At 36.3% G+C, this 25,699-nt stretch overlaps 1 protein-coding gene across 3 annotated transcripts in view; it reads left to right on the plus strand.

Annotated features, from left to right (window-relative positions):
* Positions 1 to 25,699, plus strand: part of DBT (dihydrolipoamide branched chain transacylase E2) — a 43,630-nt gene that overhangs the window by 4,913 nt on the left and 13,018 nt on the right. For 2 of the 3 annotated variants that reach the window (XM_045547445.1, XM_045547446.1), the window contains exons 2-7: positions 509 to 632; positions 4,711 to 4,786; positions 12,461 to 12,642; positions 18,087 to 18,208; positions 20,720 to 20,921; positions 21,580 to 21,746. In XM_045547445.1, coding sequence (XP_045403401.1) covers positions 509 to 632; positions 4,711 to 4,786; positions 12,461 to 12,642; positions 18,087 to 18,208; positions 20,720 to 20,921; positions 21,580 to 21,746 — 873 coding nt within the window. The remainder of the gene's footprint in view (positions 1 to 508; positions 633 to 4,710; positions 4,787 to 12,460; positions 12,643 to 18,086; positions 18,209 to 20,719; positions 20,922 to 21,579; positions 21,747 to 25,699) is intronic. The other variant, XM_045547447.1, reaches the window with a different exon arrangement.

The following is a 25,699-nucleotide window of genomic DNA, read 5'->3' on the forward strand; positions in this document are numbered from 1 at the left end:
TCTTCCCCTTATATTAAAAAATTTCAAAGATGTATTCTCAGGTACTTTGTGCATTTTTTCAGTGTCTTTACATGCTAACTATTACTTTAGAACACTGTGGTGGTTTTATTTCAGGAAGTCTAATGACTTAAGTATATCTATAAGCTGATATATTTATACAGAATATATTGTTAAAATTTCTTTCAGAAGGAAGTTTAGACAAGGATCATAATCCTATTAATAACTCTAAACCTAAGGATATAATATTACTAAACAAAAGACCAACAAAATGTTTTCTGTGTGCTAGAGTTTGAGTTCCTTTGATTGCTTAGACAAAAATAATTTAGAAAATAACCAGTCTTCATAAAATTGATTGTCACTGTAGCCAAGTACTCTGGCTTTTGCCTAGGTAATTTTGTATTTAACTTGTGATACTGATTGTTCTACTTTTAGAATAGAATTGAAAAAACTTAAAGAGATAAGTTATTAAGACCATTTATAAATGGATTTACTTTTTTCTCATCTGTAGATTTGTGTTCGATATTTTCAAAAATGTAGTAATGTTCATGTTTTGAAGCCAAATCATGTGTGTTTCTTCGGTTATCCTTCATTCAAGTATAGCCATCCACATCACTTGTTGAAAACAACTGCTGGTAAGTATGATCTCAAAATAGCATATATAAGATAATATTTTGTATTTTATTCAGTAATTTTTTTTTTCAGTAATTGATTGAAGACTTTTTTAAAATTTTTTTACTTTTTTGGGGTGTGTCCTGCTCCTGGCCAGTCCATGGGCAGAACTGCCTGATTGAAGACTTTAAAGTAAAAAACAAAGTTGACCTTGTATCTCTAGCCTGACCCTCCCCACTCACTCTCCCCACATCTGTGCATTTCCCATCTTCTTTTTTCTCACCCCACCTTTCACATACTTTCCTTAATACTGTGTCTCTGTAATGTTGGGGATGGTTTGTGCTAGGTCATCTATTCTTTAGACTATTCATCTGAGTGCAATAGTCAGCATTGATATGACTCTTGAGTCAAGGTAAATTATTGATTTAATAGAAGTATTTTTGTGTCCTTATACTCACTGTAGTATTGTTTGTTGGGTGATACACTTCATCTGTCATGTTAAGATGGCGTGTTGAAACTAGCCTGATGTGCTCCTAACTAGAAAGTTCCCTGGCTTTTACCATTTACTTACTTTTCCCTCAGAAGTCTTAGTCTGTGCTGACAATGAAAAATAGGAGAATTCCAGGCAGTCCCCACCCTTGAGTTCAGTTAGGCTTCCATACTTTCTATATGTCAACTTCCACAACAGCCTAAGATATGTAAACCTTATCTTCACTTTTTTTTAAATTTCTATTCTTTAAAGTTGATCTTCTTTTGTTACTTCCCAGAGAAAATAGAGGCCATTGAAGCAGAAACTCCTATTTCCTGCTCCAGTCTTTAAACATTTATCATGAACTTTGGGTTCTTGGATCTACCAACTCCAGGCTACTTGGGCTCCTGGTTTACCAATTACTAGTGGTGTAACTTTGAGCAAGTTACTTAATTTCTCTCAGTTTCATCATCTGGAAAATGAGAGTAATCTTAGTATTTAACTCATTGTATTGTGAGAATTCAACACAAATATTTACTGATTACCTGCTGTGTGCCAAGGCACTGCTCTAAGTGCTTGAGATATATCAGAAAACAAAACAAAGATCCTTATACTTGGGAGGATTAAATAAATTAGAATATGTCGGCTGGGTGCAGTGGCTCATGCTTATAATCCTACCACTCTGGGAGGCCAAAGCAGGAGGATCACTTGAGCTTAGGAGTTTGAGACTAGCCTGAGTAAAAGCAAGACATCATCTCTACTAAAAATAGAAAAAATTAGCTGGATGTGGTGGCATGTGCCTGTGTTCCCACATATAATTCTATAATTCAAACTCCCCAAACTCAGTCTTCTACAAATCTCTCCTTCCTATATTCCTATAAACCTCTTCTTCCTGTATTCCCTAACTCAGTAAATAGTTAAGCTAGAAACTTGAAGTCATCCTGACTCTTGTCTTACATCAAACTAATTACCAAAACCTATTAATTTTACATCTTATATATTTCTTAACTCTGTCTTCTCCTTTTCAGCTTTGAAAAATTTATAAACATATAAAACCCATACTTAATTTCTTGCCCACAGTAACCTGCTTTCCCTGCCTTGTTTTGCCTCTACCATCCCTTCCCCAAACTCATCCACCTGCCAGAGAGATTTTTTTCTAAAATTACAGACCTAAAGTCACAGATCTGATATTGTGGATAGGACTCCGTATCAGTTAATTATTGCTGAATAACAAACCACCCCCACAACTTAGTGGCTTAAAGCAACAGTGATTGATTATTTCTCAGGTTATAATCAATCCTGGTTCCTCTGCAGGTTTCACCTGGGCTCATGAACGTGGCTGTATTCAGCCAGAGGATCTTTTGGGCTGGAAGGTCTCAGGATGCTCTCATTCATAGGTGTGACAATTGGTGCTGGTTTTTGGCTGGGGCATCTCATTTTTCCTCCACATGGCCTCTCACTCTCCAGTAGACTAAATCAGCTTCCTTACTTGGGGATCTTAGGGCAGCATTCCAAAAGGGAGAATGTAGAAACTGAATTTGCACAGCTTCACTTCTGCTATATTCTACCAGTCAAAGCAAGTCACAGGCCAGTATAGCTTTCAGAAGTTGTAAAATAGCCTCTACTTCTTGATGGCAGCAGCTGCAAAGAATTTATGACCATATTAATTTACCACTGGCTCCTCATCACCATTAGGATAAAGTCCAAATACTTCAGCATGGCATACAAAACCTTTTAAAATCTGGACTAAATTCTTGCCAAAAACCCTATCTTTAGCCACACAGAAATGTTTGTCATTCTTTAACCATGCTGGGCACTATCACATTTTCTTTTCTTTGTTTGGGAGATAGGGTCCTGCTCTGTTGCCCAGGCTGGAGTGCAGTGGCACCATCATAGTTCACTGCATTCTCGAACTCCTGGGCTCAAGCAATCCTACTGCCTCAGCCTCCTGAGTAACTGGCACTAGAGGCATGCTCCACCACACCTGGCTAATTTTTAAAATTTTTTATAGACGTAGGGTCTCACTATGTTGCCCAGGCTGGGGTATAGTGGCTGTTCACAGGCACGACAATAGTGCACAGCAGCCTCATACTCCTGGGCTCAAGTGATACTTCTGCCTTAGCTTCCTGAGTAGCTGAGACTATAGGTGTGTACCACCGTGCTCAGCTTCTATCCCCCTTTTATAACACTTTGATGATAATGATACTGGGTGGTAATTGTTTCTAAAAGAGAAATATTTCTGGTCAATAGCACCTATGGACCCTCTCACTTTTCCAGGTTAACAAATTACTCTGAACCTATTCAAGAGTGCTCCTCCATCTTTAAACTGCTTAAGGTTATAAAATTTTCTTTAATAAATATGAAGCGTTTAAGTAAGTAGTAAAGAAATACAAAATACATTTTGGACATGGAGTTATTTCCTCTTATTTCCTCTCAAGTAAGTTGGGCCTCTTACAGATTGCTGCTGAGAGTATAAACTGGCACCTTTCTGCAAAGTAGTTTGGCATTAAGTATCAAAAGCCTTAAAAAATTTTTTTAAGTCAATATCTTTGACGATAAGTGATTCCACTTTGCTTAAGAATGGATATTGGTCAGGCATGATGGCTCATGCCTGTAATCCCAGCACTTTGGGAGGCCAAGGCTGGAAGATTGCTTGGGGCCAGGAGTTTGAGACCTTATCTCTATAAAAAGGAGTGTGGGGGGAGGGGGCGAGTAGAAATTTGAAAAGGGGCAGAAAATGGAAAGAGGAAAGGGAAGACTTAGGGATAAGTTGGCAAAACATAGTTTGGGCAAATAAGATTTTTCCATCAAATCCTTTAGACATAGAAGTGCGTGATTTTTAGCCACTAAGAATGATAATAGTTACATGAAGTCAAGAGATCTGAGGGCAATCTGTTTATGGTTATTGTAGTTTCATAACAAAACAAAGATCCAGCTGGGTCTCTCTTTGTATGATATCTTTGTTTCATTTTCTGTTCACTATTATTGTTTCAAAATCTCAATTAATTTGTTAGTAGGGCTTTCTATTGTCCTGTAAAAGGCATTATTTTGGAAGTTGGAAAATGTAAATTCTGTGGCAGTGTCAGTAGGTCTGTGGAATAATTTATTTAAAACTTTGATGTTTATGAATAATGGTTATGCTTTTAAAAATTATAAAATGAGGCCGGGCACGGTGGCTCACGCCTGTAATCCTAGCACTCTGGGAGGCCGAGGAGAGTGGATTGCTCGAGGTCAGGAGTTCAAGACCAGCCTGAGCAAGACCCCGTCTCTACTAAGAATACAGATAAAAAAATTATATGGACAACTAAAAATATATATAGAAAAAATTAGCCGGGCATGGTGGCGCATGCCTGTAGCCCCAGCTACTCGGGAGGCTGAGGCAGGAGGATTGCTTGAGCCCAGGAGTTTGAGGTTGCTGTGAGCTAGGCTGACACCACGGCACTCACTCTAGCCCCGGCAACAAAGTGAGACTCTGTCTCAAAAAAAAAAAAAAAAAATTATAAAATGATGTTTTTCTGTCTGTAAGGTGGAACGATTTCTGCCTTTGTGAACATTTTCTAATTTTAGATGTAAAAGCATTTGTTGGTAATACATTACATTTTTAATGAAATCATTTCTCTTTGTCTTTAAAGCCCTACATGGACAAGTTGTTCAGTTCAAACTGTCAGACATTGGAGAAGGGATTAGAGAAGTAACTGTTAAAGAATGGTAAGTTAATCTGAAAAAAAATTTAAGTAAATATAAAAATAATTTGAATACAAATAAGTAAGAATCAATTTAAATTGGGAAACTTCTTTGTATAAAATATAATGCTTTTTTTTAAAGCAATAAGGTAGAATTACTTTCTGTTGACAATATGCTGAAATTTATCATATATCAAGGAATTTTATTTGAGATTTATTAAAAATATTTTTCCCTTTTAAAAAAAAATTCTTTTATTATTCACCTCTAATTTTAGCTAAAAAGTAGAAATTGGCTGGGTGTGGTGTCTCATGCCTATACTTCCAGCACTTTGGAAGGCCTGAGGATTGCTTAGGGTCAGGAGTTCAAGATCAGCCTGGGCAACATAGTGAGAACCTGTCTGTACAAAAAATAAAAAAATTAGCTGGGTGTGGTGATGCTTGCCTGTAGTCCTCAGCTACTTGGAGGCTGTGGCAAGAGTATTGCTTGAGCTCAGGAGTTCAAGGTTGCAATGAGCTATGATTGAGCCACTGCACTCCAACCTGGACAACATAAGTGAAACCTCATCTCTTAAAAGAGAGAGAGAGAGAGAGAGAGAAACTAACCTTTGAAAGATGAAAAATTGACACGAGATGTGTTTTTAAAAACATTTGATGTATGAATTCACAATATCCTTCCAAATTATTTAAAAACCATCAGGTAGTCTAACTTCTCTTTACCATACTGAAAATGACTTCAGTAAGAATGTAAGTATGTTGACTCACCATTACCTGACGCAGTTTGCTTTTATGTTTAGAAAAGGTTAAAATATTGTACCAAAAGGCACAAATCAAAAAAGTTTTGAACCTTAAAAAATTATCAAAAAAAAGGGCCTAAAACAAAAATTAAAAACTGTCTATCTATACTGCCTTAGTCATCCTCTACCCCTTTTCTTTCTTTCACCTTCTAGAAGAAAAAAAAAACACCTCTGGGGACTGAACTAAGTTTTAGAAGTATTTAGAAGTAGCAGTTAAGATGAGTAAATAGATTCTTTTCCACCATAGTTTCATACTGTTAAAGATCCTTTTAAAAGTCTGATTCAGCTACCTGAACATTGTTTTCCTGCACTTCTTATCATTATTGCTTTGTAAGTTGAAGGGAACTGTAATAACATAAACATAACCTATAGTCATGTCTCTAGTTACATTGTTGGATTGTGGAAAAAGCAATGGACTTCAAATCAGAAGAGTCTCACCCTGAAACTTATTAGCTGTCCTACCTGTAACTCACTTGGTTTCTATAGAGACTTCTCTGTCTCTTAATGCTGCGGTCCCCAACCCCTGTGCTGTGAGACTGACACATCTCTCTGCCCCACCTCCCAACCCCATCCATGGAAAAATTGTATTCCATGAAACCAGTCCTATACTTAGTATGGGGTTTAAGGATCTTGGAAGAGGAAATCATTTCATTCCTAATGAAATTCTAATATCTCTTTTAATGAGAAACAGGTCATTTGATCTGAAAGACCAGAAGTTCTTTGAGAAATATTATGAGCTTTCTTGAATTCTGTGTGTTTTTTCTCTAACTTAATATCTACAAATAACTAAAGTTGTTGCTTTTGGTAAAATGTAAAAGAGCAGAATTCTGTTCTATAAAATGGAGCCTGAGGTAGAAATTCATAAGGAAGCATAATTTAACAGAAGTTAATGTGTTTTATGTAAGGGTCAATAAAACCTCATTTATTCTTATTTATTTATTATTTTTTTTTGAGACAGAGTCTCGCTCTGTTGCCTGGGCTAGAATGCTGTGGCGTCAGCCTAGCTCACAGCAACCTCAAACTCCCGAGCTCAAGCAATCCTCCTGCCTCAGCCTCCCGAGTAGCTGGGACTACAGGCATGCACCACCATGCCTGGCTAATTTTTTCTACATATTTTTAGTTGTCCAACTAATTTCTTTCTATTTTTTTTTTTAGTAGAGACAGGGTCTCGCTCTTGCTCAGGCTGGTCTTGAACTCCTGAGCCCAAACGATCTGCCTGCCTCCGCCTCCCAGAGTGCTAGGATTACAGGCGTGAGCCACCATGCCCAGCCTGCAGAATAGCTATATTTCTATCAGATAAAAACAGTTTTTAAGACAAGAGACAAAAAGTCTATTCAGCAAGAGAATATAAGTTCTAAATATATGCACTCAACATTGGAGCACCCAGATACATAAAGCTAAAGAGAGAGGTATACCCCAATACAATACTCATGGAAGATGTCAACACGCTACTTTCAGCATTGGACAGATCATCCAGAAAGAAAATCAACGAAGAAACATTGGACTTAATCTGTGCTATAGACCAAAAGGACCTAATAGATATTTACAGAACATATCCTCCAATAGCTGCAGAATACAAGTTCTCCTTAGCTCATGAATCATTCTCAAGGATAGACCATATGTTAAGCCACAAAACAAGTCTTAAAAAATTTAAAAAAAAATTGAAATCATATCAAGTATTTTCTCTGACCATGAGGGAATAAAAACTAGAAGTCAATAACAAGGGGAACATTGGAAACTATACAAACACATGGAAATTAAACCACATGCTCTTGAATTACCAGTGGGTCAATGAAGAGATTAAGAAAGAAATTTAAAACTTTCTCAAAACAAATAAAAATGAGAACACAACATAACAAAACTTATGGAATACAATAAAAGCAGTACTAAGAGAAAAGTTTATAGCAATAAATGCCTACATCAAATGAGTAGAAAAACTTCAAATAAACCACCTAACAATGTATCTTAAAGAACTAGAAAAACAAGATCATACCAAATCCAAAATAAGTAGAAGAAAAGAAATAATAAAGATGAGAGGAGAAACCAAAAAATGTAAAAGATGAACAAAACAAAAAGTTGGTTTTTTTTAAAAGATAAACATAATTGACACACCGCTAGCCAGACTAAGAAAAAAAGAGAGAAGACTCAACTAAATCAGAGATGAAAAAGCAGACATTACAACTGATAACTGCAGAAATTCAAAGGATCATTAGAGAGTACTATGAGTAATTATATGCCAATAAATTAGAAAATTTTGAAGAAATAGATAAATTCCTACACACATGCAACCTACCAAAACTGAACCAGGAAGAAATCCAAAACCAGAATAAACCAATAGCAAGTAACAAGTTAGAAGTAGTAATAAAAAGTCTCCCATTAATGAAAAGCCCAGGACCTAATGGCTTCACTGCTAAATTCTACTAAGCATTCAAAGAAGAAATAATACCAATCCTACTTAAACTATTCCAAAAAATCAAGGAGCAAGGAAGACTCCCAAACTCCTTCTATGAGGCCTACATCACCCTGATACCAAAACCAGACAAAGACACAACAAAAAAAGAAAACTATATGCCAATATCTCTGAGGAACATAGATGCAAAAATCCTCAACAAAATACTAGCAAACTGAATTCAACAACACATTGAAAAGACTATCATGATCAAGTGGGATTCATTCCAGAAATGCAAGAATAGTTCAACATATGCAAAACAATCAATGTGATACATCATATCAACAGAACAAAGGACGAAAACCATATGACCATTTAAACTGATGCTGAAAAAGCACTTGATAAAATCTAACATCCCTTCATGATAAAAACTTTCAAAAAACTGGGTATAGAAGGAACTTACCTCAACATGAAAGCTATATTTGACAGCCACACAGTTAGTCATACTGAATGGGGAAAAACTGAAAGCCTTTTCTTTAAGATTGGAACAAAACAAGGATGCCCACTCTCACCACTGTTACTCAACATAGTACTGGAAGCTCTAGCTAGAGAAATCAGACAAGAGAAAGAAATAAAGATCTTCCAAATTGGAAAAGAAAAAGTCAAATGATCCTATTTTGTAGAAGATAAGCTCTTATATCTAGAGAAACCTAAAGATTCCACCAAAAAACTATTAGAACTGATAAATTCAGTAAAGTTATAGGATACAAAATCAACATACAAAAATCAGTATCATTTCTATATGTCAACAATAAAAAATCTGAAAAAGAAATCCAGAAAATAATCCCATTTATAATCACAAATAAAATATCTAGGAATAAACTTAACCAAAGTAGTGAAAGATCTCTATAATGAAAACTATAAAACATTGATGAAAAAAATTGAAGAAGACAAAAGAAATGGAAAGATATTCCATGCTACTGGATTGGAAGAATCAATATTGTTAAAATGTCCATGCTACCTAAAGCAATCTAGAGATTCAGTGCAATCCCAATCAAAATACCAATGACATTTTTCACAGAAATACAAAAAATAATCCTAAAATTTATATGGAACCACAAAAGACCCACAATAGCCAAAGCCATCCTGAGCAAAAAGAACAAAACTGGTGGAATCACATTAACTGACTTCAAATTACACTGCAGAGCTGTAGTAATCAAAACAGCATGGTACTGGCATAAAAACAGACACATAGACCAATGGAACAGATTATAGAACCCAGAAATAAATCCACACATCTGTAGTGAATTTCTCTTCAACAAAGTTGCCAAGAACATACAATTGGGAAAGAACAGTCTCTTCAATAAATGGTGTTGGGAAAACTGGATATCCACATGCAGAAGAATTGAACTAGACCCTGATCTCTTGCCATATATAAAAGTCAAGTCAAAATTTGGTAAAATATTTATCAAATAAAAGATTTAAGCCTGGGCCAGGCGCGGTGGCTCACGCCTGTAATCCTAGCACTCTGGGAGGCCGAGGCGGGTGGATTGCTCGAGGTCAGGAGTTCGAGACCAGTCTCAGCAAGAGCGAGACCCCATCTCTACTAAAATATAGAAAGAAATTATCTGGCCAACTAAAATATATATATAGAAAAAATTAGCCGGGCATGGTGGCGCATGCCTGTAGTCCCAGCTACTGGGGAGGCTGAGGCAGTAGGATCGCTTAAGCCCAGGAGTTTGAGGTTGCTGTGAGCTAGGCTGACGCCACAGCACTCACTCTAGCCCGGGCAACAGAGCGAGACTCTGTTTCAAAAAAAAAAAAAAAGATTTAAGCCTGGGTATGGTGGTTCACGCCTATCATCCTAGCACTCTGGGAGGCCAAAGCAGGAGGACTGCTTGAGTTCAGTAGTTTGAAACCAGCATGAGCAAGAGCAAGACTCCATCTCTAATAAAAATAGAAAAATTGGCCGGGCGCGGTGGCTCACGCCTGTAATCCTAGCACTCTGGGAGGCCGAGGCGGGTGGATCGCTCGAGGTCAGGAGTTCGAGACCAGCCTGAGCAAGAGTGAGACCCCGTCTCTACCAAAAATAGAAAGAAATGATTTGGACAGCTAAAAATCTATATAGAAAAAATTAGCCGGGCATGGTGGCACATGCCTGTAGTCCCAGCTACTCGGGAGGCTGAGGCAGTAGGATCGCTTAAGCCCAGGAGTTTGAGGTTGCTGTGAGCTAGGCTGATGCCACGGCACTCACTCTAGCCTGGGCGACAAAGCGAGACTCTGTCTCAAAAAAAAAAAAAAAAAATAGAAAAATTAGCCAGGCATTGTGGCACGTGCCTATAGTCCCAGCTACTCAGGAGGCTGAGGCAGGAGGGTTACTTGAGCCCAGGAGTTTGAGTTTACAGTGAACTATGGGTGATGCCATTGCACTCTAGCTGGGCCAACAGAGTGAGTTGCTGTTTCAAAAGAAAAAAAAAAAAAGATTTAAATCTAAGACCTGAAACTATGAAACTGCTAAAAGAAAACATTGCAGAAATACTTCAGGACATTGGTCTGAGCAAGGACTTCTTGAGTAACACCTGCAAAGCACAAGCAATCAAGGCAAAATTGGCTATATGGGATCACATCAAGCTAAAAAGCTTCTGCACAACAAAGGAAGCAGTCAACAAAGTGAAGAGACAACCCACAGAATGGGCGAAAATGTTTGCAAACTACCCATCTGACAAGGGATCAATAACTGGAATACATAAGCAGCTCTAACAACTGATAGGAAAAAAATCAATCTGATTAAAAAATGGGTGGAGGATTTGAATAGATATTTCTTATACAAGGGCCAGACACAGTGGCTCACGCCTGTAATCCTAGCACTTTGGGAGGACGGCTAGAAAACATTAGTTGGGTGTGGTGGCCCACGCCTATATTCCCAGCTTCCTGGGAGGCTAAGGCAGGAAGATCGCTTGAGCCCAGGAGTTTGAGGTTATGGTGAGCTATGATAATACCACTTCGCTCTAGCCCAGGTGACAAAGTGAGAATCTATCCCAAAAAATTAAAAGAAAGAAATATGCAATAAAGTATTATATAGCCATAAAAAGGAATGAAATCCTGCCATTTGCAATAATATGGATGGAACTAGAGAACCATTATGTTAAGTGAAATAAGCCAAGCACAGAAAGACAAATCTCACATGGTCTCCCTCATATGTAGGAACTAAATACAAAAACAATTGATCTCATGAAGACACAGAGTAGAGTGATGGTTACCAAAGGCTGGGAAGGGTAGCATAGAGAAGGGGATAAGGTTGGGGTGGTTAAAGGATGCAAAATATAGTTAGATAGTGAGATAGAATGAACAATGTTTGATAGCACAACAAAGTGGTTATAATCAACAATGAGGTAGAGTATACTTAAAAATAACTAAAAGAGTGGAATTGGAATGTTCCTAACAAAAAGAAATGATAAATCTCCAAGGTGATGAATACCTCAATTACTCTGATTTGATTAATTCACATTGTATGCCTGTATCAAAACATCACATGTACCCTATAAATGTATACAAGTATTATATACCCATAACAATTAATAATTAAAAATGAGGCTGGGTGCTGTGGTTCAGGCCTATAATCCTAGCTCTCTGGGAGGCCAAGGTGAGAGGATCACGTGAGCTCAGGAGTTCGAGACCAGCCTGAGCAACAGCGAGACCTCATTTCTATAAAAAGTGGGAAGGAAGATTAGCCAGGCGTAGTGACACGTACCTGTAGTCCCAGCTGATTGGGAGGCTTAGGCAGGAGGATCACTCGAGCCCAGGTGTTTGAGGTTGCAGTGAACTATGATTGTGCCACTGCACTCTAGCTTGGGCAACATAGCAAGACACTGACTCCTAAAAAAAGAAAAAAAAAGATGGGTATTATTATCAAAATTACATGTAGTATATTATGTTTGGTCCCATTCCTCCTGTCCTGTTTGCTGAGACTACTTAGAAAAGCCTTGTATACCTAAAATTATTGAGGGCATAGAGGGACTTAAATTCAAGGAAGAAAGGCTAAAATAACTAAATAATTCTAAAAAGCAAAACTGAGGGAACTCCTACCTAAAATTTAGGAAATTATAAAGGATGTTTATTGAGGACATAAATTTTTAAATTTAATTGTAATAATAATGGCATCCCTTAAAGATTGGCAAAGGGTAATATAAGAGAATAAATAGAAATGCCACTTTAAAAATACATCTTTAGGACTTTTTTTTCCCTATAGATGGGTCAGGCAGAAAACCTGAAACTTTAATTAAATTTTTGGTTTGTAGATTATGAATGGCTTAAAATTTTTATTATTGCTTGTAGATACATCTAAGAGACTCTGGAATTCATTATAGTTTTTTCTAAAACATTTCTTTGTACAACATGTGGAAGTAAATGCTAGGCTAGTTGTTTATTGATCTACCTCAGTATGGTATTTACATCATTTAGATAATCTGTATTTATGATTGTTTATGTAAATATGTCTTGTCTCCTTTTCTTTTAGGTATGTAAAAGTGGGAGATACAGTGTCTCAGTTTGATAGCATCTGTGAAGTACAAAGTGATAAAGCTTCTGTTACCATCACTAGTCGCTATGATGGAGTCATTAAAAAGCTCTATTATAATCTAGATGATACTGCCTATGTGGGGAAGCCATTAGTAGACATAGAAACGGAAGCTTTAAAAGGTACTATAAATCTGTTCATCTATTTTACCAAATTGATTACTGCTGTCCTTTTGTTAATGGGTCCCAATTAAAAGTGGTCGTGACTTTAATAATTTACAGAATTTGAATTGGGAGTTTAGAAGCCAAGGTCAGGAAAAATGAAAAGGTTCTCTGTGATACATGATTATCTTTTGGCCAGTTACCATGTTAAAAACATGTATAGGAACAATTTATCTGGAGGCCTGTGATCTGGAAACCTTAGTGTTGGAGGAAGCAACAAGCTCTCTCATTAATTGAAGATTTAGACTTTAAATACTGGCCATCAAGAACAAAAATTGAGGATGCAAAGATTAACACAAGTGCTCTGTTCTCCACTAATATAAAAAAAGACTCTTTGGTGATGGTTATAAAAGCCAAACTTCTTCAAGAAAATTTGAATAGAAAAGAAGGAAAATCAAAATGAAAGTGAAGACACCAGCATTCAGAAGCAGCAGCAACTGTGGGACTTACCTGCATTAGATGTCCTGTCAAAAGGGAATTCATTATGAGAATGTTACACAGGAAAAGTAAATCAGTGGGAAGTCCTAGTAGTGGCAGAGAGCTAGCTGTCTACCTCATAGGTTCCTTACAGCATTATTGTGATACACCAAAGTTATGTCTTGTAGGAAACAGTGAGGGCTGAAAGAGCAATAGGTTCTGTGACGTGACTCCTAGGCCAGCATTCCATCTTGGAAGTGCTGAGGTAAAGACATCTTAGTTGTGTAATTAGAAGGCTGAAAGGAGTATTTGAATTACAGTGGCTGGCTGATACTTAGTTCTGCAGTCTGTACAATAATAATAACTAATATTACAATCACTTTTTTTCAGAATCACATTTTATAATTTATAAAATTTTTTACACTTATTCTTTGAGGTATTTCAATTTAACAGATGAAGAAATTAAACCCAACAAGAAAGATTAGACAATTCGCTGAATAGTCAGTGACAGGGTCAAATTTAGAACTTAGATGTCCTGAATTCTTATTCAGAATAATTTCCACTATGACACGCCTCTAAACCTGGAAGATGGCTTATTGAAGGCTTCCTATTATTTATTTAACTTTTATCATTAAAAAGGCAGGATATGTGTATTATAGAAAGTTCTAAAATACAGAGAACCAAAAGTAAGAAAATAAAAACATATTCCTCCTACTCAGAAATCATACTCTTAACACATTAGTGTATATCATTCCAGATACTTTTCTAGAACATATATATACATATAAGTATTTTTTACCAAAATAATATATTGTACATGTACATGCTATAGTCTAATCTACTTAGTTAACCTGTGTTTTCATGACAATATATCTTCATTTTATATGATTGCCAGACAATATTTAAATTTCTTAAATTGGCCCCAAATGTCCTTAAAATTTCAATTGTTTTTTTTTCAAACTAGGATCAAATACAGGACTACACATTGCACCTGGTTGTTACATCCGTTAAGTGTCTTTTAGTCTATCTCATCCTCCCCTACTTTTGTTTCGTGACACTGACCTAAAGAGACTGCTGTTTGTTTTGCAGAGTATGGAATCTTTTGGATTTGTCTTGTTGCTTCATGGTGTTAACTTTTTCCTGTAGTCCTTATATTTCCTGCAAACTGGAAGTAAGATTGAAAGGCTGGATTCAAGTTAAATATTTTGGCTGGAACACATCATGGATGATGTTGTGTACTTCATTTTGCTTTACATCAGGACACACATAACCTCTGATGACCTGCTGTAGCGATGCTAAATTTAAACACTGAATCAGGACAATGATACCCTTACCCCCTCCATTATGTGTGTACAATTATGTTTTTCCTTTTGTAACCTGAAAGTTATGTATGTGGTGTTACTTTGGCACTATATAAGTAGTTTATAAGAGCATATGAAATCTCTCCTAAATCAATAATTGCTTTAGTGGTTGTAGAATGTAGAATGATGATTTTTGGATTCTGTCATTCTTTTAATGTTACTAGCTAGCATTATTCCTCTCATCACTTGGGGCTATTAGTTACTATGAAATACATGAAGTTCCTACTGGAAAGACAGAATAAATGCTTAATTCTTTCCTTTTACTGATTCTCAAAATAAGGAGTTGTTTTAATAGCCACTTCAAATGGTGAAACTAATTTTTCTGGCTTCCTTCTTGTGTACACATAGTCATGTGCCATATAATGACGTTTCAGTCAGCAATGGGCCATATATACAATGGTGGTTCATAAGATAATATTATAATAACATATATTTACTGTGCCTAATTGAGGAGTCCTGCCACCGTGGGGAAGTAATAAGGGAAGAGAAAGAGGGTCATAAGCTTTAGCAGAATACTTTATAAAACTACTATATTTCTGCCATTATGTTGCATTTACCCTTTAACATCAACTTCTATCATTGATTGAATGCTTTCTCTGTGCTAATGTTGTATGCACAATCTCATTTAATCATATCTATATTATTATCAGCATTAAACACATCCACCATTGTGACTCGGTTTAAATAACTTGCCTATGATCACATAACTATTAAGTGGTAGAACTAGAATTTGACCCTAGTTCTGTTTAATTCTAAAGCCCCTGCTCCTAACAACTTTGTTCCACTGAAAATTTAGTACAGAGAAGATGAGTATCTGCTCCATTTTGCATGTAGAACAATGGGACTGAATTTCTAACAATGTACATATACATATTAACAAAATTCTGCTATAATAATACAATTTAGAGTTTACATAAATACATAGACTTTATAATATTGAAATTGTTTACAGGGTTAATACAAAGTATTTTAGAATTTTTTAAAAAGCTCTTTCACATAAAACTTTTCCAAGAATATAGCATATCATTTAATTAAATTATGTTCGATAACATAAATTACAAGTTCAATGCCTGGGCATAGTAGATGCTCAAAAAGGGTAGCTATGAGTGTTAATTTTGTACAGCTAATTGTGGATTGATTGATTGATTGATTGAATTGGCTGTTTTAATAACTTGAAGTGAAAAAGAAAGTGCAATGAAATCTCACCAGTTTGGATGTCATTAGTTCTCGCTTTATGATCATTTGGACAGGAACTAAACTAAAGTTTATATTTGTGCTATAAAGAAAGGGCTTCCAAACATACTTGAAAGCTTTAGTATTTCAAAACATTTTCATCAAAAGAATTTCCCTCAGCTAAGTGAATTAATTAGACTATTTAATGTTCTTGAAAATAGTTTTTGAAATACCTAGGAATATTGTAATTTCATAGTTTTGTTATTTTTACCAATTCGAGTTACTCTTTTATTTAGTTAACCTGAAATAATGTGGTTTTATTGTAAATTTGCTTCACATGAGGAATTACATCAACACTGAATTGATAGACTTCATGAGGAAAAGTGCTTACTTACCAGAGTTCTTTTGCTCTTTCTTAAAATTTAGTTAAAGCTTGTGAAACTGTACTCTAATTCATTTACTAAAGATCAATCACCAAAAACTAAAATCTCACATTAGAGTGTAATGCTAGAACCACTAAATTGCATTAGTTGGGGAGAATCTTGAAATTTGAGTTTAGTCTTAACTCCATCCCCCTTAGAGTCTGTTTCTATGTTGGTAAAATTGAGAAATCTGCTCTGCATACTTATGAGATTTTTGTGATCATCAAAGGAGAAAATATGTTACAACACTGAAAGTTATTTCAAGTGCTATGAAATAAGATATTTGATTAAGAGAGTGTTCTTCCAACAACTATTAATACATTACTATTACAAATAATATGAGTGACTTCTCACAAATAAGTTTGTTTTGTCACTCATGTTCACACCCACGTTATTCTAAAAGGTAGTACTATGTAGCTAATATATCACAAAATGTTTTCCAGAAAGGTGAGTTGCAGTAAATTACTTGATCTTTTGGAAATATATAATAATTCTGGTATATATTTGGATATTTATACATCTCTCTTACTTCAGCAAATATGCATTGTCCAAGTTAGTTTTTTTTTTTTTTTTTTTACATGAGAACTCACAAACTACCAAGTTAGTATTTGGGGTTCCCACAATTGAATCTCCTGATTAGTTCCTAATGCTAATCTTTCTTACTAGTCTCTCCAGTAACTTTAACAGATGTGGACAATATACAGGGATTCTGAAAGTTCAATGTAATTATGCCTTGAACTATAGGAGTTATATTCTAGCTACTTTGAGCAGAGAGAAAATTTACTTGGGCAATGAACTAATGGAAACAGCACAGATTGAGTCAGCCCAAGGACTGAATTTCAGCTCTTGGATTTATTAGGTGTGTGACCTTGGGCCAATCCTTTCATCTCTCAGACCTCATTTTTTAAAAAAAATCTATAAAATGGGAATAGTAACACCTATCTCACACAGTTGGAATAAAGATTAAATTAAGATATTGCATATTTAGAGTGGTATTTGACACATAATAAATGCTCAATACAAGTTTTTTTTTTTTTTTCCTTTCCTTCTTTATCCTTAGGGGAATCTTTTTGTAGTTCCACTGGGCCAATTCATAGACTAGTGAAGAGAAATGAATAGACTGTCTTTCCATAGTTATAGCAGTGGAAAGTTTTTATTTGCCCAGAGTTGTATGTCAAAGTATCAAAGCAAACCCAGTTAGTTGTCTGTTGATTTTCAGAAGTTCTATCAGTCTTAATTTACCAATTCAGACAGAGATTCTGCCATACATCATTGATTTCCTAACAGCAGACTTTGACAATTAAATGCTCTCAAAAACATTTTTTTTTCGCTTGCAAAAATACATTTGCTAATAGCCTGAGATAGTTTTTCTAATATCTGGACTCCATAGTGGGAGAAAAGAACAACCAAATTAGCATTGGCCACAGCATGTCTTAAGCCATATTCAAAGCAGAGCAAACTCGGGCATGGTGGCTCATGCCTGTAGTCCCAGCTACTCGGGAGGCTGAGGCAGTAGGATCGCTTAAGCCCAGGAGTCTGAGGTTGCTGTGAGCTACGCTGATGCCACGGCACTCACTCTAGCCCGGGCAACAAAGTGAGACTCTGTCTCAAAAAAAAAAAAAAACAAAAAAACAAAGCAGAGCAAACTTTTAAATATTTTATCATCTCAGGAAAGTATCTAAGATTGTCATAGATTTTATGATTCTTTTATATAATTTACCTCGTATTTGATTCTTTTTTCATACTATTTATAAATGAGGATTTTATTAGGAAAGTGTTTAAAGTACATGTTTTAAAATTCATTGAAGAAACTCTTATTTTTTAACTTGTAGCTGCAATGATTTTAACAGAAGTATACACCAGGTACTCTTGATATCCTAACTTCCAATCAAATGTACTTCACTGAGGTAGTAATAAAATTGGAAATTTCAGCACAGAAAAAAAAGAAAAAATAATAAGATTTTATAGACCACTAAGATTTTTTTTTTCTTTCTGTATTTTCAACTGAAGTTAAGTTTTACCTTGTTACCAGATTCAGAAGAAGATGTTGTGGAAACTCCTGCTGTGTCGCACGATGAACACACACACCAGGAGATAAAGGGCCAAAAAACACTGGCAACTCCTGCAGTTCGCCGCCTTGCAATGGAAAACAATGTAAGTTCGTATGTAACTCTGAGACTGCATAGAAAGTATACATTTGTATCTTTGAAAAATTAGCCAACTATCCCATGATGAAATGGCTCAAGTTAGAATTAAAGAAAACAGGAAAATATTTGTTACTAAAATATTTGTTACTAAAAAGTGATGATTGCATAAAAGTACTTGGGAGAAATGAGAATTTGGGTGCATGTGATTGATTTATTGAAGGAGTGAAAACCTGTAAAGGGAATGAAGGAAGTAGAATAGGAAAGAGAAGAAAAAAAAAGGAAATGGGTTGGATATGGATGTGGTATCACGGATCTGTCCTAATCTAAAAGAGATGGGGAGAGCCATTTTGTATTCTCTGCCCGTCATTGACTGAATGGAGGGTAGAATGCCAGGCAAGGGGGCCCCCTGGCACTCTGATAAGTATTTACATATTATCTCATTTAGCCCTATGAGATAAGAGGCTATTCTAAGACTTGGAGAGGTTAAGTAACAAGTCTGAGGACACAGAGTTAACACAGCATCAGAGCCAGAATTCAAAAGTGAGTCTATGTCACTCTAAAACCAGTGCTCTTAGACATTATGCAGTGCCTCAACAATCATTGCCTCTATTATTTGAGCACACGCTGGTATTTGAATATGCACCAGACGCTGTACACACATTATCTCTAATCCTCATAGCAACCCTGTGGGATGGTTTGGATTATTCTCATTTTGCTGATGAAAAAGGGCAGGGAGGTTGGTTAACTATCAAAAATCAAGTAAACTGAACTGGACATTTGAACACAAATTTGTCTGTTTTCAAAGCCTGAGTTCTTTCCACTGTGCCCCACAATGCAAACTTTTTGTTTGTCTGTTTTTGAGAAAAGTAGTTATGTTACAGTGGGAAAAAATAAAAGTTTACATTTTGGAAATATGTAATAGCATCATTTAAATGTTCATACCCTTTCAGCCAGTTATCCAGCCATTGGAGAACTATCCCAAGAAAATAATCTAGGATACATTCTTCCTGGTGTTTTATATAGCCAAAAATCAAAAGGTGTGTATGTATTCAAAATCAGGGAAATGCTTAGGTAAATTATGTTATACACCCTAGATGAAATTTTATGTAATCCTTAAATGTGTTTAAATATGAAGACATTTAGCACAGTAAAAAATAGAGATAATAATATGGAACACTAGATTATTAAGGGTATCAGATGAAATAATGGTTTTATATATTGCTTTGAAAGCTATAAAGCATTTTACCAATTTTTTTTCTTAATTATATAGAAGGACCACCTATAGAAGAAATGCATGATTTGGCTTTCCTATACCACTTCCTAAAGATGTATATAATAACTAGAATACTTATATGATTACTAGAAATTAAATAGTAAATTTTATTATTATGAATCACCTTTTTCTTCTTGCAGTTTACATATTTATAAATTGAATTTGTTTAAAACTGAAAACCAGTGGCATTTATAGTTGTTTATAATTGCCTAAAAATTATTTGTTTAAATTCTCAGAGTTTGTTACAAACTTAGTGTTTGACATAATAAAGCCCTTTATTCTTTTAAAGTTATTTTAAAAGTTACCTTTAGAGCTTCACTAATACAAATGAAGCTAGACTTAACCCTAAGAAATTAATTAACACACATTATATGTGAGGATATCATCCAAGCTTATGTGTTTATTTTTATTTAGCTAGAATTAACTGTTTTGTACTGCTCTTTCCAAAGAAACTATCAGAAAAAAACTAATTTGAGAGAAGTTTGATATGATGATTATTTAAACAATTACATATTTAATTGGTCACCAACATCAGAAACATTGGTCTAAATTTGTTATGGTGTTATTTCTTCTTTAAACTCTCAAATTCTCTGTTGTTAGTTATTGCTATTTTGGAAATGGGGTCTCCCTCTGTTGCCCAGGCAGAAGTGCAGTGGCCCAATCATAGCTCACTGCAGCCTTGAACTCCGGGGTTCAAGGTATTCTCCTGCCTCAGCCTCCTGAGTAGCTGGAACTATAGGCATGTGGTATCATGCCTGACTAATTTTTAAATTATTTTTTTTGTGGAGGCAGGGTCTCATCATGTTGCCTAGGCTGGTCTTAAACTCCTGGCCTCAAGTGATCCTCCCTCCTTGTCCTCCCAAAGCACAGAGTTTACAGGCGTGAGCCACCACACCTGGCCCAGTTCTCCCTCTTCTTATGTAGTCTCCAAGAGTAGAAAAGATTGAGTAAAAATTATGCAAAAGATTTTAAAATACCTGACTATTTAAAAATGCAAGTTTTTATAATAGCTATGGATTATATAGATATCTCATAGTTACCAGTGTGTACAAAAGTAATAAATGATTACTTATGTAGGATAGCTGTAGCTTATCTATTAAGATAATGAAAATGTTATTTCTTTGTACTAATTTATTGGGCAGAGATATATTTTCACCTTCAATTGATTAAATTCCATTTTGAAACTAATGACTGATTCATTTTTAAGTAGTTGTATTTTTAGTATTAAAATATGTCATTTTTTAGATTAAGCTGAGTGAAGTTGTTGGCTCAGGAAAAGATGGCAGAATACTTAAAGAAGATATTCTCAACTATTTGGAAAAGCAGACAGGAGCTATATTACCTCCTTCACCAAAAGCTGAAATTATACCACCTCTGCCAAAACCAAAAGACATGACTATTCCCATACCGGTATTCACAGGCAAGGACAAAACTGAACCCATAAAAGGTAATAATAATAACATAATATAAGGAAATAGTATGCTTATTTTGGGGAAAGCTGCTTCAATAAATAAATGTATGTAATATGTTTTTAATTCTTACTGAAGGATAAATTCAAATTCAGCATATAATTTTTTAATGGAGAAATAACATAGCTTTTCCAGGAAACACTTTCAATTTATATGCACTGTTAATTTCTGAAGAGTGATACTTTAGCAGGTTTCTTGGAATATGAACTTGTATACTGCTAATTTTTCTGCTTGAAGACCTGCTCAGGACATTTTAATCATTCATTGTTTTTAGTTAGCTTTCAAAATAACTAGTTCTGACTTGTTGTTTATAAACTCTTAGGATGATTAACTTCCAGAAGAGTGGCTTTGCAAGAAAGCCATTGGGTAAATACATGGCTTGCATCCTTTTGAATTTTTTATACACCACAGCATTTAAAGCAATTATCCACTATATTATTGTACTTGCCACTGGATGTTGTGATGTAGTCAATGTTCCAGCTTTGAAATTAGTGACTTTCAGTGTGATGAAGATGGTAACAATAGGAAGAGTTTAATTGAGAGAGTTAAGGACATTAGAGAATATTATATTTTAGTTTTTTAAAAATGATGGAAGGATTTAAGAATTTAAATAAGTAACGGTTTAATCTTCTCCAGGCTTTCAAAAAGCAATGGTCAAGACTATGTCTGCAGCCATGAAGATACCTCACTTTGGCTATTCTGATGAGGTTGACCTTACTGAACTGGTTAAGCTACGAGAAGAATTAAAACCCATTGCTTTAGCTCGTGGAATTAAACTCACCTTTATGCCCTTCTTCTTAAAGGTAAGATTTCATTCATTCCAAACAAGGCTTGAGAAGGACATTTAAATTTTCTTTTGTAAATATACAGTGTGTTGACTATGGGGTTGAATAAAAATATTCTCATCGCATCATGTAGTTAGAAAATATACAAATGTACTATTTCTTTGTTTAATAGGAATTTATAAAATTGAAATTTCTGTCATATTTGTATCTACTTATCTCTGAGTTAGGTGGAGATTATCCTGCCAGTTAAGTAAAGCCTTTAATTCTAAAAAGATCACTCCAGCAAAGTCATGATTTGATCTAAAATGAGACTTGGTATTGATTTTACAAATATCACTGATAGGTATTTTCATTTATGCAACAAACTTATATTGAGGCTTCTGGGAATCAATTCTAGAGCTAGGCCGTGGGACCAATATAAAATGGAAATACGACCATCAGCTGACCTTGAGGAGCTCACAGTCTAGCTCATATTAATGACTATTTACAACAGCTACCATGTGCCAGGCTCCGTACTAACCATGCTGTATACCTTATCCCTTAACTCTCAGAGTAACCCTCACATGTAACTATTACCATCCCCACTTCCGTTTAAGGCAATTGGGGCTCAAAGAGGTTGAGAAACTTGTCGGGGACTTCTAGCTAACAAGTGGAGAAGCTGTTTCAGCTCCTGGTCTGCTGCGCTCAGAAGGCCATACTGGTGTCTCTAATGCCAGTGTGGCTCCCCTCCTGCCCTTTCTCGACACTGCACCAAGACTACACCATAAATCAAATTATTGTTTTATTCCCTGACTCTTTTTGGTGGTTCTCCTTCATTGCCTTTAGGATAGTTTCCAAACTCCTTAATGTGGCATATAAATGCCGTTATACATCTCTGCTGCCTACCTCTCCAGTCCTCCCCTTCCTCTGTTTAGTCATATTAAGCTACACATAATTGCCAGAATATACAATTCCACCTGAAATGTACCCTCCTCTCTTGATCAAATACCTGATCATCCTAAATACTAAACTGTGTTCAAGTACAGACCCCTCCAGAAGCCTTCTGCAGCTGTCACTGAGTTAAATACTCTTTTGTTTCCCATTGCAACTTATCTCTGCATGTGGCATGTGTTTACTCAGTTGTCTCTTCAGTGGATGCTGAACCTCACGAGGCAGAAACTATTCTCTTTTAGCTCCACTTTTTAAGCCACTACCCTAACAAATAAGTAAGTGGGTGCTTTATAAATATGAGATGTAGTAGGTGTCTATAATGAAAGGAGAGTGATCTGGACTTCATTATGTCTCTAGAGTTATCTATAGAGACAAGGCAATTGAAACAGGTGGATGACATCACCCAAATTGTGTATGAATGAGAAGGCTAAGGGTTTCACAGGGGTACATAGAGGTAGAGTTGGCAAAGACAATCAAAGAGGGTGTGTGGGGCCTGTGGTAGGATGATGATAGGATAACGAAGAAAGAGGCACTTAGAAAGAAGCCAAGTGAATCTATTGCTATGTAACAAGCCAACCCCAAAATTTAATAATTTAAAACAACAGCCATTTATTGTTTCTCAGTAGTCTACAGGTGAGCAGGGTGAGTCTGCTGATCTTAGCAGAGGTCTCTTGTCTGCAGTCAGCTAGCAGGTTGGCTAGGGGCTGGCTAGGGGCTGGCTAGGGGCTTGCTGTTGTAGGATGGCCTTAGCGGGCTGGCTCCTTTCTTTTCCATAAGTCTCTCTCGTCTCCCTGGCGTACCAGCCTACATGTGGTCTCATAGTATGGCAGGGATGAAGAGAGGAGGCAGAAATTGCTCAGTCCCTTTTATTTGCCCAGGCTCTGCTGCCCCAAGTTTGTTTTTTTGTTTTGAGATAGAGTCTTGCTCTGTTTCCCTGGCTAGAGTGCAGTGGTATCATCATAGCTCACTGCAACCTCAAATTCCTGGGCTTGAGCAATCCTCCTGCCTTAGCCTCCCAAAGTGCTAGGATTACAGGTGTGAGCCACCATGCCTGGCTCAAGTTTGTTCTTGTCTATTGACCAAAGCAATTCACTAAGCTTAGTCAGCCTGAGAGAGCACTACCAAAGAGTGTGGATAAAAGGAGGTGTGAAAGAGTGGGGCCATTGATTCAGCCTCTTACACTAAGAGAGAAGAAGACAGTTTTAAGGGCAGAGTAGATAGCAGGCATATGCATCACAAAGGTTAGATAGGATATGGAATAGGAACAGGCTATTGGAGTAGTAATCAGGAGGCCATGAGTGGCCTCAGCCAGAACTAATTGAGTATTGTTGAAGTAGAAGCTTGGTTGCAGTTGGTTGGGGAATGAATAGGAATTGAGAAAGAGGAGTGTTAGGAAAAGCTGGTGAAAGGCAGATGGGGCAGTAGGTGCAGAGGGTAGTTAAGGTGGCTGTGTGCAGGAGAGTGAGGAAAGGTTCCATCTGCCTCCTCCCCTCCTGCACATCCTCAAGGAAAAATTGAGCAGGTTTATAGGCTAAGGAAAAGAGCTGGAGAATGGGAAGATAAAAAAAATTGTGAGTGGAAAGGATTATTGGAGCAAGATCCTGGCATTGGGGAAGAACACAGTGAGGACCCTAGTGAAGTTAACCTTGAAGAGCAAGAGAGCACCACTTCTGTATTTCTGATTGGGTTCCTCTTATGGTTTTCTGGTAACAGCAAGTCTGTTTTGAAGCAAGGATAGACCATCCATTCAATACATTGACTTTGTTTTATTATCGTTTTTCTTCATTGTTTCAGTCTGAATGACTAATCTAAAACTAATCTTTATTTTGAAAACATAAAATTTAGCTTGCTTTGTGGTAAAATAACATTTTATATAAGTTACAGAACATTTGAAAAATACTATGAAGTATTGTACAAGGGAAAAAATAACCTAATCTGTGGGCACATATCTTGTATTTTCTTTTACAAAATTTGGATTATACTGAAAACACTGTTTTTATGTGTAATGCTTTAGATTAACCTTAGTTATGGATTTTTACACAAAAAAGATTAAAGTTACAGTTATCAAATCAAATACTTATTAAAATTTTCAAGTCATAAAAATTAAAGAATTTATAGCAAATCTTTTCATTATATTTTTCTTTCATTGATCTACTTCCGTACGCATCCTAACTAAACTAATCACTGTAACTCTCTAGTTCAAGGATTTGACATTTTTCCTCCCCTATTAAGGCCACCAACCCACAGACAAAAATAACACTTAACACAATGCATGTAAAGAACTCTTAATGGGGCCGGGCGCGGTGGCTCACGCCTGTAATCCTAGCCCTCTGGGAGGCCGAGGCGGGTGGATCGCTCAAGGTCAGGAGTTCGAGACCAGTCTGAGCGAGACCCCGTCTCTACTAAAAATAGAAATAAAAATTATCTGGCCAACTAAAAATATATATAGAAAAAATTAGCCGGGCATGGTGGCGCATGCCTGTAGTCCCAGCTACTCGGGAGGCTGAGGCAGTAGGATCGCTGGAGCCCAGGAGTTTGAGGTTGCTGTGAGCTAGGCTGACGCCACGGCACTCACTCTAGCCCGGGCAACAAAGTGACACTCTGTCTGGAAAAAAAAAAGAAGAACTCTTAATGGGACTGGACAAAAGCAGTGCGGGGAAGGAATTCTTTTTAAGCACGATCCTAAGCATTTTAATTTTGCTATCTTTTCAATTTAATACAAGGCATGACTACCACATGTAATATGTGAAGCTTGATTATTAGATCTTGGATGGGCAGAGAACCAGCTATCAAGAACATTTTGGAAACGGAAATCTGAATATGGACAGAAGAGAAATGGTGTTAAAAGATGAAAGGTCACAGTTTCTGTGGCTGTAAAAAAAAAAAGAGAGAGAGAGAGAAAAGGAAAAAAGAAGGGGAAAGATTAAAGGAGAAGAAGGCAGACAGGGAAAACATAAATACTATTCAGTGAGACTCAGGCACTAAAGTAAGTGTTCGTGCCAGCTCAGCCCTTCATTTGGCCAAGGACACCAGGTAGAAAA

The sequence above is a fragment of the Lemur catta genome, chromosome 3 (genome assembly GCF_020740605.2).
Source record: "Lemur catta isolate mLemCat1 chromosome 3, mLemCat1.pri, whole genome shotgun sequence".
NCBI classification, from domain to species: Eukaryota; Metazoa; Chordata; class Mammalia; order Primates; family Lemuridae; genus Lemur; species Lemur catta.